Source organism: Salmo trutta, chromosome 12 (genome assembly GCF_901001165.1).
Source record: "Salmo trutta chromosome 12, fSalTru1.1, whole genome shotgun sequence".
NCBI lineage: Eukaryota > Metazoa > Chordata > Actinopteri > Salmoniformes > Salmonidae > Salmo > Salmo trutta.
Window position 1 is genome coordinate 2021676 of NC_042968.1, and position 18528 is coordinate 2040203.

At 42.5% G+C, this 18528-nt stretch overlaps 1 protein-coding gene across 2 annotated transcripts in view; it reads left to right on the forward strand.

The window, feature by feature from the left end:
- LOC115202803 (MAM domain-containing glycosylphosphatidylinositol anchor protein 1) overlaps window positions 1–14522 on the forward strand; it is a 443101-nt gene extending 428579 nt beyond the window's left edge. For both annotated transcript variants that reach the window (XM_029766841.1, XM_029766842.1), the window contains exon 19: window positions 8490–14522. In XM_029766841.1, the coding sequence (XP_029622701.1) occupies window positions 8490–8584 (95 nt within the window). In that variant the 3' untranslated portion in view covers window positions 8585–14522. The remainder of the gene's footprint in view (window positions 1–8489) is intronic.
- Window positions 14523–18528: the final 4006 nt, after the last annotated feature.

Consider the following 18528-nt stretch of genomic DNA (forward strand, 5'->3'; position numbering starts at 1 on the left):
GTCCAGTCATCAAATTTCTGCCCTGCTATAGCTGCCCCGGTCAACTGTAAGTGTTGTTATTGTGAAGTGGAAACGTCTAGGAGCAACAACAGCTCAGCCACGAAGTGGTAGGCCACACAGAACGGGACCACCGAGTGCATAAAAATTGTCTGTCCAATAAGTTTTTGTCGGGAGCTTCGTGAAATGGGTTTCCGTGTCCGAGCAGCCTAAGATCACCATGTGCAATGCCAAGCATAGGCTGGAGTGGTGTAAAGCTTGCCGCCATTGGACTCTGGAACAGTGGCAACGCGTTCTCTGGAGTCATGAATCACACTTCACCATCTTGCAGTCCGACTGACAAATCTGTGTTTGGTGGATGCCTGGAGAACTCTACCTGCCCCAATGCATAGTGCTAACTGTAAAGTTTGGTGGAGGAGGAATAATGAATGGTCTGGGGCTCATTTTCATGGTCCGGGCTAAGTCCCTTAGTTCCAGTGAAGGGACATTTTTACACTACGGCATACAATGACATTCTAGACAATTCTTTGCTTCCAACTTTGTGGCAAAAGTTTTTGGAAGTCCCTTTCCTGTTTCAGCATGACAATACCCCCGTGCACAAAGCGAGGTCCACACAGAAATGGTTTGTCGAGATCTTTGTGAATGAACTTGACTGGCCTGTACAAAGCCCTGACCTCAATCCCGTCTAACCCATTTGAGATGAATTGGAATGCCGACTGCGAGCCTGCCTAATTGCCCACATCAGTGCCCGACCTCATTAATGCTCTTGTGGCTGAATGGAATCAAGTCCCCACAGCAATGTTCTAAAATCTAGTGGAAAGCCTTCCCAGAAGAGTGGAAGCTGTTATAGCAGCAAAGGGGGGACCAACTCCATATTATTGCCCATGACTTTGGAATGAGATGTGTCCACATACTTTTGGTCAAGTAGTGTATGTGACCATCATCAGAGATCTACAAGTGGGTAGTAAGGTCAAGAGAGTGGGTTCTATGCCATTCAATCAGAATCTGTTAATCAATCTTTCCAATTCACTGTAGGCAGACGCAGTCTCACTACAATACAAACCAGACAAGGTATAGGAAGAAACTGTTCAGTGTCACCCAGACATTGAAGAGAGCTTGCCTGTTTGCCAAAGCTATAGCTTTCAACCCTCTACACTGCTGTATGGTTACTTTAAATATTTAATATGCAATACATGAAACGCTTGCTGCAATAGGTGGATCATTTTCATACTTTTAAAAAGATTTGGGGAAACCAGAGACAGCAGAGAGAGAGATAGAAGGGGCAAAAATGCTGTGAATGAAGCAGAGAAGAATAGTTGAACTAGAGAGCGGAAACCCTAATTATGAAAACGGGTGGCAGAATGATAGTAATGAGGAGAGAGAAAGAGAGATTTAGGAAGAGAGAGCAAGAGATTAAGAAACAGGAAGTAAGGAGAAAGAGTGGCAGAAAACAGGTGACACATTGATAGTTATGAGAGAGATAATTGAGAGAGAGAGAAAGATAAACAGTGACAAGGATAGAGAATAGCACAGAGAACATAGAGGAGAGATAGAAAGACAGAGAGGAGAGAAGAGAAAGAGAGCAGTGAGAGCTCTTGCCAGTGCAGGGGCTGTGGAGGCAGCTGGACTCCCTTCCTCTCCCTGCCACGTGGGCTATAGCCTGTGGAGGGCTTGAACCCCACCTTCCCCAGCCTCCCTTCCTCTTCTCCCCTCACCATTCCTCTCCTCCCCCATTGTCACTCCCCATCGCCCAACATAGCGGAGGGCACCAGGACGCATTGGCATTATGAGGTGGAAGGGTTGGCACCGTATTTTCATTGTAAACTGTGGGCAATGGGCACAGATACAGCCATGCAGGGCTGGGTGCCAGGATCTATGAGAGGACCACTTCCCGGGCATCTGTCCAGGTCGAGGCCTCCTGTCCTGGAATCCTGACCCACAGGCCACCGTGATAAAGTAACCAGACTCCACATTTCTCTGTCCCGGCAAATTATACACTGACAGCAGGCTGGAGGCTGCAGTCTGCACCCTAAATACACAGTGACACTGAGCAGAGACTGTAATTAAATTCTTCCTTGTGGCTTTTTCACAGCATCAGCTAATTTTCCCGGCAAACGGAATGTGCTTTGACACCTTACACGGACCATGGTTAGATGGGGTGGTTTAAAATGCCATCATGTTACTGTATGAATTGTAAATGAAACACTGGCACTTTTCAAGTGTGCCTTGTCACCTAGCATGGTCTGTAGTGTTATAGTGTACACTCAATGCACTGTGACCAAGACCAAAAAATAAGAAATAGTAAATCCGCACAATGGTATGATCCTCCTGAAGTGTTTAATAAGACAAGGACATTTCGACACCAAACTGGGATTTCATCAAGACAAAATACTGACCACTCACAAAAATTCACTACCACATCGCAAGGCCGAAAGCTCTTGACCTTCATTCACTCATACTGACACTGCTATAGGATTCCTCCAAGTTACCCACACCAGTCTCCATGCAATGGCTCCATAGATCACTGACCATAGCACTGCCCATAATTGAAAGAGCTCTTCATCGCCAATGTATGGACAGCCACAATTGAACAATTCCACACGATGGCTTCTGTTGACAATTACTTACCTCTAAGTGAGAAAGCTTCACTGTCAATGTATAATTGTGGCCGTTGACCACCACTGACAACAGTGATTGAATCAAGCCGTCACTAATCTGATTTGTAGGTCCCCCTGACTTCAAGTGCATTCTGGGAAATATTGCAGCAGCTAGTCAGTTTGTAGAGCCACACTCCTCAATATTTCTTTCCACCCACTGATAGAAAACCATAAACGTTGTGTTTGTAAATGAATGGGGGATCTTAGGAAGTGGTAAATGATTCAAGATAAAGCTACTGTACTATCGTAATGTACTTGCTGTATCGAGGGATCAAGGTAAACAGACTACAATTGGGGGGTGTTCCCAAGAAAAGTATCTGGTACAGTGTTGGTATTTGTGTATTTTTACCACTCATGAGGGTGCCTACATCATTTTCAACAGTTATGGGAGTGCCCTACTTTGTTGTGGAAGTGTACCCCTGTAATTCCAACCTAACTGAAGGCACCTGCACTCCCACACAGATCAAATTGGGAGGTACTTTAACTTAGGCAAGTCAAGATGCCTCCAAAACATTTACAAACCTCTTTTCTTTCTTACCAAAAGCAACAGGCCAAGACAATCAACTCCCCCTGAGACATCATCCCTTTCTGCTCACTTTCCCCCCGAAAATGGCCGCAAAAACAAAACAAGGCTAAACAAATCAGGAGACGTTGGTGGGTCGGTAAATAATTAATGACAAAAACCCTCTGCCTCCCCCCAAAAACTCCTCATCTGAGAAAGTAACGAAAGAGCCGAGAGCTAGCGGGGATCCTAATGTAATACAGTGAATTATTGATGGAGGGTGTAAACAGGAAGCCAGGCTACGCTAGCCTGTGGGGCCGATGCAGCGCTGCACAAGACAGCTAGCCGAGACAGATGGGTAATTATTGGTTAGAGGAGATTGGGTAGAGGAAAGACCCAGCCCGCACACCTGGGTCACCTCTATGTATTAGCAGACACGACGATGAGGAATAATGTATGTGGGTAAAACAATATAGGCCTGTTTCCCAAACATAGATTAAGCGTAATCCTCAACTATGAAACATGTTCAATTGAGATGCTCTATTTATATAGGGCCAGTTTAACCAAACACATAATTAGCCTAGTCCTGTACTAAAATACTTATTCTCCACTGAGAATAAATTTTAGTCCAGGCTAAATCTGTGTCTGAGAAACTGGCCCATATTGTTTGCCCCACAAACATTAGTATTAACCTGTAATAACCAACTGGTTTCTGCAGTTCTACATTATTTAATTACAAGACTAGTGATGAGCCAGCCAGCGTGATAGTTGTGTTATAGCATAGAACATTTCAAAGCAGACATAACCGATTACTGTACATCAATGGTGCCTTTATGAAAGTCACTAATGGGTGGAATAAAGAGTCAGACATTTTGTTCATAAATGTGTGTGTGTGTGTGTGCAGGTCTAAATCTGTATCATAGTGTGCCAGAGAGCGTGCATCATGTGAGCGGCCCACCCCCCCAGGAGTTTTTGCTAGCGAATGTGCCCAGCTGTATTACCCAGCTGATGCAGCTCACGTCGGCCTTCTAAATGGTACCCTAATCCCTATAATAGTGCGCTACTTTCACCAGGATCTTGTATTTGCTCCTGTAAAAAGTAGTGCACTATGTAGGGAATAGGGTGCCATTTGGGATGCACACCCACCTGTCCCTCACACACCCCATCTCTCCCCAACACACACCATCACACACACAACCACACACAAACATGTGCACAAACACACACCCTTTTTCCCCCCAACACACATCACACGCACATATAAACACGCTCACATACACACAAATACATAGACACGCTCACACACACACATCTCACTGGGCTAGCTGTCTGAGGGGGTGTAGCACAGGGGACTGTGGAACCGTGTGGCTCTCCTAAAATTAATGATGATTGCCTCTGACATGTTGTGTTCAACTAACTCCACATTCATAAATCATAGGAATGACTGGAACCTGGCTCTGGGGCTTGTGTGTGTGTGTGTGTGTGTGTGTGTGTGTGTGTGTGTGTGTGTGTGTGTGTGTGTGTGTGTGTGTGTGTGTGTGTGTGTGTGTGTGTGTGTGTGTGTGTGTGTGTGTGTGTGTGTGTGTGTTTGAGAGACAGACAGACAGAGAGTGTGTGTGTTTGCTTGTGTATAACAGAATATGTGTGTGTGTGTAGGTGCCTGCCTGACTATGTAAGTGTGTGTCTGCGTGTGCACATTTCCATGCATGTGTACGTGTCTTAACTATGGGTGAGTTCGACAAGGGAATTGTTGCACTGCACGCCGTTCACTGCCCTCCCTCCCTCCTTTCCTTCCTTCTCCCTCCTTTGTTCCACTCCCCTTCTTCTGATCCTGTAAGGGGTGGCTTTCGATACTGTGTGGATCCCATGTTGGCGATGACTCAAGTCCCCGCATTTTAGCTCCAGACCCCCTGGTTCTCTATCCCCTCAATCACCCTGTGTGGGATGCAACACTTCCAGATGCCTGGTGGTCCCACACTGTTGTTGAAATTGCGAAAAGTATGCATATGGTCATGTGCACAAGATACAGTGTAGTGTACGGCACAGTACAATGACATGCTTACTTGCAAGCTCTCCTCACAAACTGTGCAGCAGCTACAAAAAGTATTCAATACAAATATAGTTAGGAAACACAATATGAGAACAATAGAGCACAGAAACCATGCAGGGAAAAAGAAAGACAAATATAGTATTTAATTGTTCCCTATAAGGGCATGTGCCGATTTACTGGAGTCAACTTTGCAGTCATGGGCAGACTTGGGTTCAAACGCATGGTTATTAGGTATTTGTATTTTAACTACTTATTTTCTGTGTATTTCAGTATTTTCAAATAATATGGCCAAATCAACTACTTCTATTTGAAGTATTTTTCAAATAATTTCCTATAAATACTATTTTAAATTATTTTAAAATACTTGTTTCCAAATACATTACACATGCCCCTAGAACCAAACATACCTGTGTTCAAATGCATGGAGTATTTAAATATCTCTATTTGAAAATATTACATTTGTATTTAAGTATTTTCAAATACATTCCAATACTTTCCAAATACATTCCAATATATAACTATTTGTACTTTAATAAAATAAAAACATTCTAAATGCTTACTTCTAAATGTATTTGAAAGTAATTGAAATACAATAAATAGCATTTGAACCCAGGTCTGGTCTTGGGCCGACTCCCATATCTCTAGTAGTCCATTTAGTGTGGGTTGGATGTTCTTGGATGTGTTGAAGTTGAAGCCCAGACACTGGAACGTGGAGGACAGTTTCAAGCTGTTGCATTTATCAGGATTCAGCTGAACTGTGTTGCCCCCCTCCCTTACACACCATAAGAAAACAACAGAGCACATTCACAAAGCTTTCAGAGTTGGAGTGCTGATCTAGGCTCAGGTCCTCCGACTCCTTATTTCCACATGATATAAAAGGCTAAACTGATCCTAGAATAAGCACTCCTATTCAAAGACCTTTGATACATACAGCCACAGATATTTTATCCATCGCCAACCCCCAACCAAACTTTCCGTGCTTCACCCCCTTCAAAGATCCTTGAGAGAGAAATCAGGGCCAGCCCCTGTGCCAGGCACTTAACTTGTTCTCTATGGGAGAGGACGGGAGGAATAAAAAGCTTGATTATGAATACATAGATTTTCTGCCAGCGAGAGAAGCCCCCTAATATAAATGTATATTGATTTCTTAAATACAATACCTGCCTTACTCTTTATTTATGAAACTCATTCCACGGCTTACATGCGTAATGCGCTGTTGACTTTGTGTAAGTGCAGTGTCTGTAGGTGGGTGGGGGGTGTTGTGTATGCAATTAGTGTGTGTGTGCGCATCTGTGTTTGCATGCACTTCGACAAAAGGAGAGGGAGGGTCACAGATGTCTCATGTACAGTTGCTTTGTGATACTGTTTCTTTGAATCCTCATGCTGTTTCATATGAGTACAAGAAAACACAGTGGCCGTGTCTGAATACCCATACTAGCGTATTGCATACATAAACTGCATACTATTTACTCATCGTCGCATACTATTTAGCACATACCCTTTAGTAAAAAGTATACAATATGCCACGGCCGCAACGCAGTAGCAGCTCCTGATTGGCTGACTAGATGGGGCGGGGCCGAGTGCGGGTGGATTTTTCCAAATTCAACACACATGCATGGCATTAAGCAGCTGATAATAGCTCATTTCCAATTTGATTAATTTCTCTAAACTATGAATGGAACAGGAATGGAGTTATATGCCTACTCAGGGAGTAGGCAGATATCACATTCAAGCTATACCGTAGACCATATATGTACTGTAGACCATATAGCCCATCTTTCCTTTTTAAAAAGGATTGAAGACAGAACAGATCATTTGGTTCCATTTCAACATATTTCTTAGTGAAACCAAAGTGCTGTAGCATATATAAATTAAATCAAATGTTCAAATCAAAAGGCTATTGTACAGACAAACGTGGACAGACGGCTGCATCACAAATTCAGAACCGCTGGACAGGAACATAAACTAAAGCACTGATCATTGGGAACGCGATTAGAATGAATGTTGAGGCTTGATACATAAATTCAAAAATGTAATATGTAGCTTAACATACAAAATGAAAACATTCCATGTGTTCAAATCAAAAGGTCTGATTAACATGACATCAGTAATGCAGCCACATACCGAGTCGCCGGTGCAGACACATTCAAGAATCAAAAGATGGTTTAGTATTTAGTTTAAAAGCTCAGATGAAGGCCAAGAAAACAAGAAACACTTTTCAGTGAGAAAACAGAAATCCACTTTAGATTTTTTTTTTTTAAGACTTCTGTTTTCAAAGATGCAGCCTACGATGCAATACCCGTGATCATTTTAATGAGAACAAAAACGACTTAGCCTATATTTTACATGACTGCAGAAGCTTAGTTTTGTTGTTAGGCCCTAGTTCTCTTCACATAGCCAATCACTTGCAGTCTACCACTTCCAATGCATTGTGGAAAAGTGTGCAACATATTCTTCTAGATGAAGAGCCAATATGATTATAACATCCTGGCATTTAAACCATACTCGATTTTCTAAATGTCGCATACTATTAAATATTCTATTTTTGCATACTGAGAATGCGTCATGTGTGATTGTGCTGTTTCCCACTATTCGTTGATTTCGGTAGCGCATCCAGTAGCGTATGACATCTGGGCATTTAAAGTATACTAGACTTTCGAAATGTTGCATACTATTAAACTAATTATTTCGCATACTCAAACGGCCTACTATTTAGGACACAAGTATGGGTATTCGGAAACGGCCAGTGACATTACATACATTTAAATAAAAACACAGTACATCAACTGCCCAATGAGCTTCAAATTCCCTGTCGAACACACAATCTATTCTTTGATTCGGCTCGGTTTAGAGATCTTCATGTCGAACAAGAGGCGAGAGGCGAGCAGTTTGATGATGACATCAATGAGCAACTCGTCTCTCATATGCTATCTCAAAGCACTTATGACACATATCCAATCTCCATTGTGAACCCTGCCTCTGAAGTGATAAAATACATTACTCCCTTATGCCATTCTCAGGCTTTTAGTGCCATATCCCTCCACTCTTTCTCTCCTCATAAGATCTTGGGATTGAGTTACAGTATCTTACAAGGCTTTACTGTAAAGGTCTTCCATACATTATTTAAATATGGGTTACTAGACTAGATAAAAGTATTGTACATTTAACTGAATCTCAAGATGTTTCACATTTTCATCTCTTTTTATCAATGTGACTTGTGGGTTGTGGACAATAGCCTATTGAGCTCAGTCCATTCAGTTTGTTCTGTTTGTGTTTTCCACAGTTCTGATTGGGGGAGCCCCAGGTCTGCGCTCGCTCCCATTGGTCGCCTCACTGACCTTCGCCCTCTGCTCATATCTACTGCTGCTCTACAGATGATGAGCACAATGCACAGCGTCCCCTGTCTGCTGAGACAGGCTACTGCCCAGACTTGCGCTCTCTTCTTCTCTCCCTGTGTCCCTCGCTACCTCTCCCCACTCCCCTCCTTTCTTCCTCTCACCTTCTCCATCCACCTTTTAGTTTTCATCTCCAGCCCTGTTTTCGATGATAATCCATGCTTCACTTCTCCCATTACACCTTGGCTATGCTTGTAACTGACTGTCGTTTGATTGACTCTCTCTCTCTATCATTCTCCTTTTCCACACTCACCCTTTACAGTCGTATGTGGCTGTGTTTTCCAGCCATTCTCTCTTTCAACCAATCACACTATTTTTAACTGAGGCAAAGTCGCAAACTCAATGACCTGACCTTTGACACCTAATATCACTCAATCCAACCCCTCACAGCAGACACACTTCATTCTTCTATTCACTCTCACACACTTTTCCGTCACCCCCTTTACTCTTTCCAACCCCCCCGGCGACCACCCGTATCCCTGACACACCAAAGTGTCGGACACTCTACCAAAGATGATGAAGAACCTGAGGAAAAAAGAGAAAGGATGGGTGGGGGAAGGGGTTGAGAATAATAGGATGACAAGGGTAGGGGGGTGCCCCCCCTCCTTATTGAACCCTCCCCCTCGCCTCCTTGGGTTGGGCGCCAGGGAGCTGCCGATCACAGCTGACTGAGTGACTGACAGACTAAGGAAGGAAGGAAGGAAGGAAGGAGTTCCCACTTGCCTCTCCTCTACCGGTCATTGCCGTAGATGACTTGTGTTGGATCGTACGTGTACATTTCTCTATATATGATATATTACAAAAGTTTAAATAAATAAATAAAACATTCAGAAAAACACTCATGGACATGAGCAACGTTACAGGCTACGACAAAGCAAAACTACAGAAGCACAAATTTATACAATCTACTCCTTTTAATTTGGGGTTTTCCTCCGTGTGTTGTTGCTGTATGTTGTCTCAATCGAACTGCTTGTGTTCTTATGGTTTTTTTGGGGGGCGGATGTGAAAAAAAGGGAGTGGTGACATTTATGTGGAAGAGATGGGTGTGGATGTGTTGGTTGGTACCTATGACACCCTTTGCCTATAGCCCACTTGAGCACTCGTGGCAGGGATGGGCCAGTCACCTCCATTATGCCCACCTCCCCACTCTCCACACCAAAAAACAACTTGACAGAGACTATGACTAGCCTCCCCTACTCACTCACCCTAGCCAGCCACATCCCCTATCTTCAAAGTCCAGCCAGTAACAGCATCTCTCGGACTTCCTGCGGTCTACAGACAATGGACCTCCTGCTTCCTGTACAAGGAGAAAGTGGAGGTGGAGCGTGATTGAAATCAATTACGCCAACCACGTCGATATGCATCATTTAAATGAGGCATGGATGTAGTATATTGGGGGCAGGGAGTCAAAATCCAAGAGAAGGACCAACAGGGTAAGGGGGGGTGCAGATCCGATAGATTAATTCTATTTCACAGGTTTCCGGTGATGAATGTCATGTATAGGATTCTAGAGAAATAACTGAATCAACTAAAAATCAACAACATTTGGAAGGCAGCAGGTCCAATTACCTACTACAACTGTATCAGTCGATCGAGGTTGAATGTCTTCGATGTAACCATAGTTTATTTAAGATGATTACTTATGTAACATTGTTACAGTATGATTGTGTTTCTGTGTGGAGCAATACTCATTCACTATCAGCTCACATAGTTAGCCCGAGCACATTGTGATTGATCAAAGTCTACATCCTGCAAATGCACCTGTTCGCCCAATTAAGGTAGGGATTCCAATGAGCCCCAAGCACATTGTTGCACAAAGGTACAGATTCAATCCGATCGTAGATTCTTGACAACGCAGCCTTTAAAGGCAATGTTCACGTTCACAGTAAATGCTTCAGATGTCCGTTCAAACAGAAATCACCTTTAAAAGCTGCATTGTCGACCATGCGCGATCGGATTGAATCTCAGCTAAAGTAATTGGTCACAATCTAAGAACGAAACAACACACTAACCTAACTGATGATGCAGAACACATATAATTGGCTAGTTCTTCCTCTCAAGATTTGTTTCCAAAAGTCCCCTGAATCCTAAACCGCAACATACTACCCCTAGGCACTTGTAGATCTGAGAGGGTTGGATAGGTGTAAGCACAATGGTGGGAGCTCCATCTTACCATCTGATACGCCAGGTGGAATTTTTGCTATATTGCTTATACCTGTCCAATCCTTTCATATCTACGCAAGTGCATGGGACTAAGGGTTGATTTGGTATACAGGGATACTGTTACATCAGTCTTCTCCAAGTGAATGTTGTATTTTTACTGCATGAGGCTTTTTTTATCGTATCGGTTGCCAATATTAGTTAATTCAGCTCTCACCTTCAACTTAAAGTTCTCAACAAGGGAACCTTGTTCATATACATACACAGAACATGGACATCAAACTGTGTGCCTCTAAGACTTGCTTCCATAATCTTCCTAAATTAAAGCACTTGGTAAAAATTGGGTGTGGACACTCGATTTCAGATGTCAAGTGCATTTTGGCTGTCTTTTTGACATCCCTCATAGTCACATTGTAATAGCTACTTAGGTCGATACTGCATTGCAAGCTCATGAGAAGCATTGTTTTATTAAATGTATGTCAATGTGATCTGGGAGCCATCTTGTGTGGTCCTAACCTCATGCTTGCTTGTACACTTTGCTTGCTCACTTTAACTGTAACACCCATATGTATGTAACAGCAGCTCATGTCTTAGTGTAGATGCTCTCCAACGGTTGTTGGAATTTTGGCATCTCAGGTCACGTCTTGAGCCAACATGGTGTCACAGGGGGTAAGGTGTCTTATCTCAGCTCTGTGTCAAAATGTGGTGTTCATGTGCTACTCACAACCAAGAAACTCTGAAATATCCAACTGGGAAACTCGGTAGAAGAGTGCTTGATTCATCACCTGAAAGCTTTGGACATCGGAAGCTCAGAGTTAAGACGTGTGGGATATTTAAGGCTATTTTTTTGTTCCAAGATTCTTTCAGAGTTTACGATAACTCTGGTACCACATGACAGCAGTTACTGTCTTGCCAACTACCCATCTCCCACCTCCTTTATCCAGTAAGCTGTGCATTTCGTAAGCATTTTTGGCAAAGCGCTGACCATTTGCTAGCTACCATATTTAATGTATATTTACAACTATCTGTAATTATAGGCAGGAGATGTGCAGGGTGGCAATGCCTGACTTAGGACATAACAATGATGCGTCAGAATCAGATGCAACTGAAAGATAATTATCAAAGTACTTTATCACATGATTTTAAATGTTCTACATGACATTGACCCCAAAGAATTCAGAGGCTTGGTGCAATTGATGTTCACTTGTTGTTTTATTTCATTTGTGGTTTCTTCACACATCTAGAGTATTTGGCAATTATTTTTCTTTCTTTCTTTTCATAACTCTTTTTTTTTTACAAACCAAGACTACAATATCAAGCTAAATCAATTTGAGACCACACACATTCCTGTCCATGGTCACATACTTTACTAGAAAACAAATTAACATCTTCTTTAAATGGAGTTCCACAATAATAATATATGTGTAGCTAAGCACCTACATTATGTGTAACATTACAATTAGTCTCAACACACTGAGCGTTTGAAACACAACACGTGTAGATGTAACCGGATCCTACTATACCTGTACTCTGCTGCTGTGTTCGGGAGAGTGTGGGTGGGTCCACTTCAAAATATATTATGCAGTACTGCGAATACATCGCTGACACTGGTTACAATTATTAGAGTTGAGTAACCTGCATAGAAATGCCCAGGACCTAGACTGATCATGTTAAATACCCAATGGAAGAAAGGGTACAGCACAGAAATAGAGAACTACAAACCTTGGATTAGATTTAATGGGATAAGATTTTATCTTTGTGTCTTCTGTGTTCTTTATTATAGAATGCTTCTCAACGTTAACACTGTTGTAAAGTCAGGTGAATTCCTTGTCAATGAAATATGTGGGTAGGAATACTTTGAAATGGGCAGGAATAATATTAAATGTGGGCAAGAACACTATTTTGGGGAAATAAGCATTAACCAATATTATATTTATTATAGAGGGGAGAATTATGAATGATGAATTTTGATCTTATGACATGATGGTTGAAGTGCCTCCATTGATCTGAACCTGACCTTCAGTATTGGTAGTAATATTTGGTTGTTTGAATTCATGGGCTTTCTTTCCAAAACTCCTATATGAATTGAGTCCATAAGTGATCAATGTTCTGCTGGCTGTAAATTTTTGATATTGACAAACGTTACACAGCCTACCCTTAGGTTGTCTTTACTGTCACCAGATCAATTGGAAATTAAACTAACCTCCATACTTCAAATGAAACCATGAAATACCTGAAAGTGAGGCAATTTTGTGTTGACAGATCAGATATATCCAATAGTTGGCCATTTTAAATCTATTCACTTGTGTCCAGAAAGGAGTATGCAGCTGTTCGGTCTGAGGTATAAGTCATTGTGCTGCTTTTCATGCACTTTAATGTGAAATGAAATGTCTTTAAATGTATGCCATTTGACACCCATTGTGTACTAATGCTCATTTGTAATACTTCATGATTGTCACATCACTCCCCCATTAGCTGAGGTTGTTCTAAAATCTACACCGTACCCTATATTATTGCAGTCTGGTTTAAGGTGTAGATTATCAATATATTCCTCTAGGATACAAGACCGAATGGGAGTTCAGTTCACTGGTATAGTCCCTTAGGTTTGCACATTTCTGGAACCTTTCTGACTCCCAGTTCCCTCCCTGCTTATTCTCTTCTGATTTCAGAAAATCTACAACCAAGATTTCTGAAAAGAGTGGGAATTTGGTAAATAAACATGGCATTGCCACACCTCCAGTAATCTGATGTTTTTACATGATCCAGGTTTTCCCTTGACCACCTAAAGGGTCCCTAGTTCATGCTGAACATTTTCAAACCTCCACTACAAGTGTATGTACTATCGAAATGTTTTGTTTATCAATCTATCATCTTTTGTCCATCATATCCTTGTAGTTCTCTGTCTAAAACAAGAAGGTTAGAAAGGACCCCCAACATGCAGGTTAGAGATCAAATAAGCAAGTGCCTCACAACTGGTATTCCTCCATGAGGTGACTTTCCATCCATGAAAACCACTTCAGCCAGTTAGCGTAGTGTCCAAGCAATATCTGTGGCCATGTTCAGAAGGGGTGGCCAGTCACTCAGTCACTAAAAATGACCCCCTCTTCCATTAGAGACATCCCGGCACAAACCATTGATGCTCTACGTATTCAACAGCAGGACCGACTGACTGTTACTGTATAGGTTTTCACATCACTGCCTCACTGCCAGTGCAGACACTTTGTCCACTCACGTAAAGGGTGCGTTCCAGATACAGTGATTTTGATCAGTGCTAAGTTTCCCAAAAACATCTTTAGCATTCAAAAATCATTGTTTGTCCATTGCCTACCTTAGGATGATCTTAGTGCTAAAGATTATCGCTATGTTATTGGGAAAGTCACCCCAGATCTTTGTAATGCCTGGAGAAGTCTTTTACGTCTGATCAACCACATCAACATGATGTAATCATCCTATTATCTACACAGACCTGTGCAGGATCTGTGTATCTGGAGCGCAACCAAATGACTGAACCCTCCCCAATGCAGTCAGATTGGTCAGAGTAACTTCACAGCTCCTGCCTGGCTGTGCAGACTTGTGCAATGTGTACGGATCCGAGACAAAGACGATGTGTGTGTATATGCACCTTAGTGAACGCGTGAAGAACGGTATAGCAGTGCTGGGTGTTGTATATTCTCTGTCATGTACTGAAATATTTTAGAGGAAAAATATATTTGAAATATGACTCCAAAATGTATAAATAAATAATCATGAAAGAACAAAAAGAGATAATTGTCTTCTTTTTGTCATCTTTTCCAATACACACAGTGGGTTCTCGCACATTGTGTCACCATCACACGTACATAATGATTTCACCATAAAAACACCTCTTGGGGACTTGCTATGCGGTGTAAAACGCAGAATTCCAACTCCCACACTATCCTCTATCCACCAGTTTATATTCAAGCCTTGCATATTACCAGCATCACAGTGAATTTAGTAATCAGAGATCATTCACATCCTGTGGCTGTAAGTAGCATTACAGACACCTGCGCTCTCTCCACCTGGCATATCAAATAAACTCCAAAATTAGATATATTCCTATAGCAATCATTATTCAAATGTCTTGTCGCATGTCATGCAGTTTTGGAAGTTATTCAGATCACTCGGCTGTGTTTTCGCTGTATAGGCAAGGGAAGTTGGAAACAATGTTCATATAGGAGGCCCAGCACTTTTGAGCATTGTAGCATTTCCCACTACCTTTACTCGACTGCAATTTGCAATTATCCTCTGTTTATGCACCGATACTGTACATGTACTGTACTTTTTTTTAGGAGATCCAGGGCTACAGACAAGTAGATTCAAGTATAGGGCTAGTATCAATTGAAATTACACACATACATGTTCCCGGAAAACGTGTCGGACTCTAGGATATACACCGAGTGTACAAAACATGAGTTGCATCCCCTTTTGCCTTTCAGAACAGCCACTGTTGAGCGTGAAAAACTCAGAAGCGTTGCAGTTCTTGACACACTCAAACCAGGGCGCATGACAACTACTACCATACCCCGTTCAAAAAGGTACTTAAATATTTTGTCTCACCCATGCCACCTTTGAATGGCACAAATACACAATCCATGTCTCAATTGTCTCACTGCTTAAAAATCTGGATTTAACATGTCTCCTCCCCTTCATCTACACTGATTGAAATATATTTAACAGGTGACATCAATAAGGGATCATAGCTTTCACCTGGATTCACCTGGCCAGTCTGTCTTGGATAGAGAAGGTATTCCTAGTGTTTTGTACACTCAGTGTACATTTACTTTACTGCAACTTTATATTTAGAGCACCTATAGCTAACAGTTAACAGTACCTGTCTTGGTAGGTCAATCAACTTTGACCTAGAACCACATACAACACTTTTGCCAAGTGACATAATCATGTTCTGGTATGAACACTTCAGTTGTAAAGTTCTAAAACCTAATTTGTCATAAGTTTAAAATTAGTAGTAGTGACACTAAAGCACATTATTGTAACATGTCCTACACAGTCTCCTGGGCAACACATTTCAACATGTCTGGCATTGTAACATGTCTGACCACTGTCAGTATAATTTTTGAGTTATATCTCTGCAAGCAACAGTTTAGTGTAATGCCCCAAAGCTCTGCCGTTACTAGATACTAGACAGGGTCTGTTATTCTGGCCCCTTATCCATTGCTCCTGGGCAGCTTTGACCCTTGACCTCATCAGGGAGAGCCTTTTCACTTCAGGACAAGGAAACAATCTGATTGGTCCAGTTGAGTGTAGTGGAAGAATACAAAATGTGTCAAAGTCGGAGGGGATGGGTGGAAGGTGGTAGTGATGGTGGAAGAGGGAGCGCCAGAGTCTCATTATGATAATTCCCATGCAGCCTTGTTTACAAGTTCTAACACTGGAATATGAGTTGTAACACTTTCTCATTCTGAACTTGTTGGCTATCACCAGTTAATTCTTGATCTGATTGAATCTAGGACAAAAACCCAGCTGGGTGCACGGTCCAGGGTGCTTCGCACACTCCATACACTCGGCAAGCTCCACGCTCTGTCATTTCCCCCCTCCTTCCCTTTCTCTCCACTCATCCCTCCACCCCTCCCCTTTCTTCCTTACTGTCTTCTCACAAGGCACAATGGCGGGGCCCTAAAGACGCCAACTCGCCTGCATTATCGTGATCTGTGACGGAGATAGATATAGGGCTAATTAAGCTGCTCTTGTTCTAGAGCTTATTGGTGGGTTGGGATGATTCGGTTGATTAAGATGCTGACTCTCGTCGTTTTAGGCTCTCGTCTCAAGTCATTTAAAAAAAAAGGTTACCTTGATTTAACTAGGCAAGTTAATTCCCGGGTTGTTTCTCTGGTCTTATTATGAAGGCAGTGAGACAAGCTGTTCTATGCTTTCTTGAATAGATAATAAGCTCTTGTTCATTATCCGCTGAGTACAGGCTACTTTTCATGATTGGTATAGGCTAATTTAGTTTGATCATAAACCTGGGAACAGTCTTGACTTGGATACTCTGTGACACCCAAATAAGTAGTGAGTGTTGTTTTTTTCTAAACAAGAAGTTAATTTCTAATTATGATCATTATACTTTAACTTCTGTTGTTTAAGGTCCCTTAACTCCGTGACTTGTTGGAATATACTTTTACCATCTAGAGTGTTACTTTCCCTGTGAAGGACTTCATTCAGTTAGAAATCTGGAATGCACTCTTTTTTTTATCAACTCCCAGCCCTAGGCTGTGAGGTAAAATATGGTTCATGTTTCATTACTGTTTCCACATTGAATTTTGAGACAACACTCAATATTGTATCCATCTATTATTCCCCATCTACAGTGCCTTAAGAAAGTATTCAAACCCCTTGATTTTTCCACATGCTGTTGTGTTACAGCCTGCATTTAAAATGGATTACGTTTAGACTTTTTGTCACTGGCCTACACACAATATCCCATAATGTCTAATTGGAATTATGTTTTTAGAAATGTGTAAAAATAAATTACAAATGAAAAGCTGAAATATACTGCTCAAAAAAATAAAAGGACCACTTAAACAATACATCCTAGATCTGAATGAAAGAAATAATCTTATTAAAACGTTTTTCTTTACATAGTTGAATGTGCTGACAACAAAATCACACAAAAATAATCAATGGAAATCCAATTTATCAACCCATGGAGGTCTGGATTTGGAGTCACACTCAAAATTAAAGTGGAAAACCACACTACAGGCTGATCCAACTTTGATGTAATGTCCTTAAAACAAGTCAAAATGAGGCTCAGTAGTGTGTGTGGCCTCCACGTGCCTGTTTGACCTCCCTACAAAGCCTGGGCATGCTCCTGATGAGGTGGCGGATGGTCTCCTGAGGGATCTCCTCCCAGACCTGGACTAAAGCATCCGCCAACTCCTGGACAGTCTGTGGTGCAACGTGGCGTTGGTGGATGGAGCGAGACATGATGTCCCAGATGTGCTCAATTGGATTCAGGTCTGGGGAACGGGCAGGCCAGTCCATAGCATCAATGCCTTCCTCTTGCAGGAACTGCTGACACACTCCAGCCACATGAGGTCTAGCATTGTCTTGCATTAGGAGGAACCCTGGGCCAACCGCACCAGCATAAGGTCTCACAAGGGGTCTGAGGATCTCATCTCGGTACCTAATGGCAGTCAGGCTACCACTGGCGAGCAGATGGAGGGCTGTGCGGCCCCCCAAAGAAATGCCACCCCACACCATGACTGACCTACCACCAAACCGGTCATGCTGGAGGATGTTGCAGGCAGCAGAACGTTCTCCACGGCGTCTCCAGACTCTGTCACGTCTGTCACGTGCTCAGTGTGAACCTGCTTTCATCTGTGAAGAGCACAGGGCGCCAGTGGCAAATTTGCCAATCTTGGTGTTCTCTGGCAAATGCCAAACGTCCTGCACGGTGTTGGGCTGTAAGCACAACCCCCACCTGTGGACGTCGGGCCCTCATACCACCCTCATGGAGTCTGTTTCTGACCGTTTGAGCAGACACATGCACATTTGTGGCCTGCTGGAGGTCATTTTGCAGGGCTCTGGCAATGCTTCTCCTGCTCCTCCTTGCACAAAGGCGGAGGTAGCGGTCCTTCTGCTGGGTTGTTGCCCTCCTACGGCCTCCTCCACGTCTCCTGATGTACTGGCCTGTCTCCTGGTAGCGCCTCCATGCTCTGGACACTACGCTGACAGACACAGCAAACCTTCTTGCCACAGCTCGCATTGATGTGCCATCCTGGATGAGCT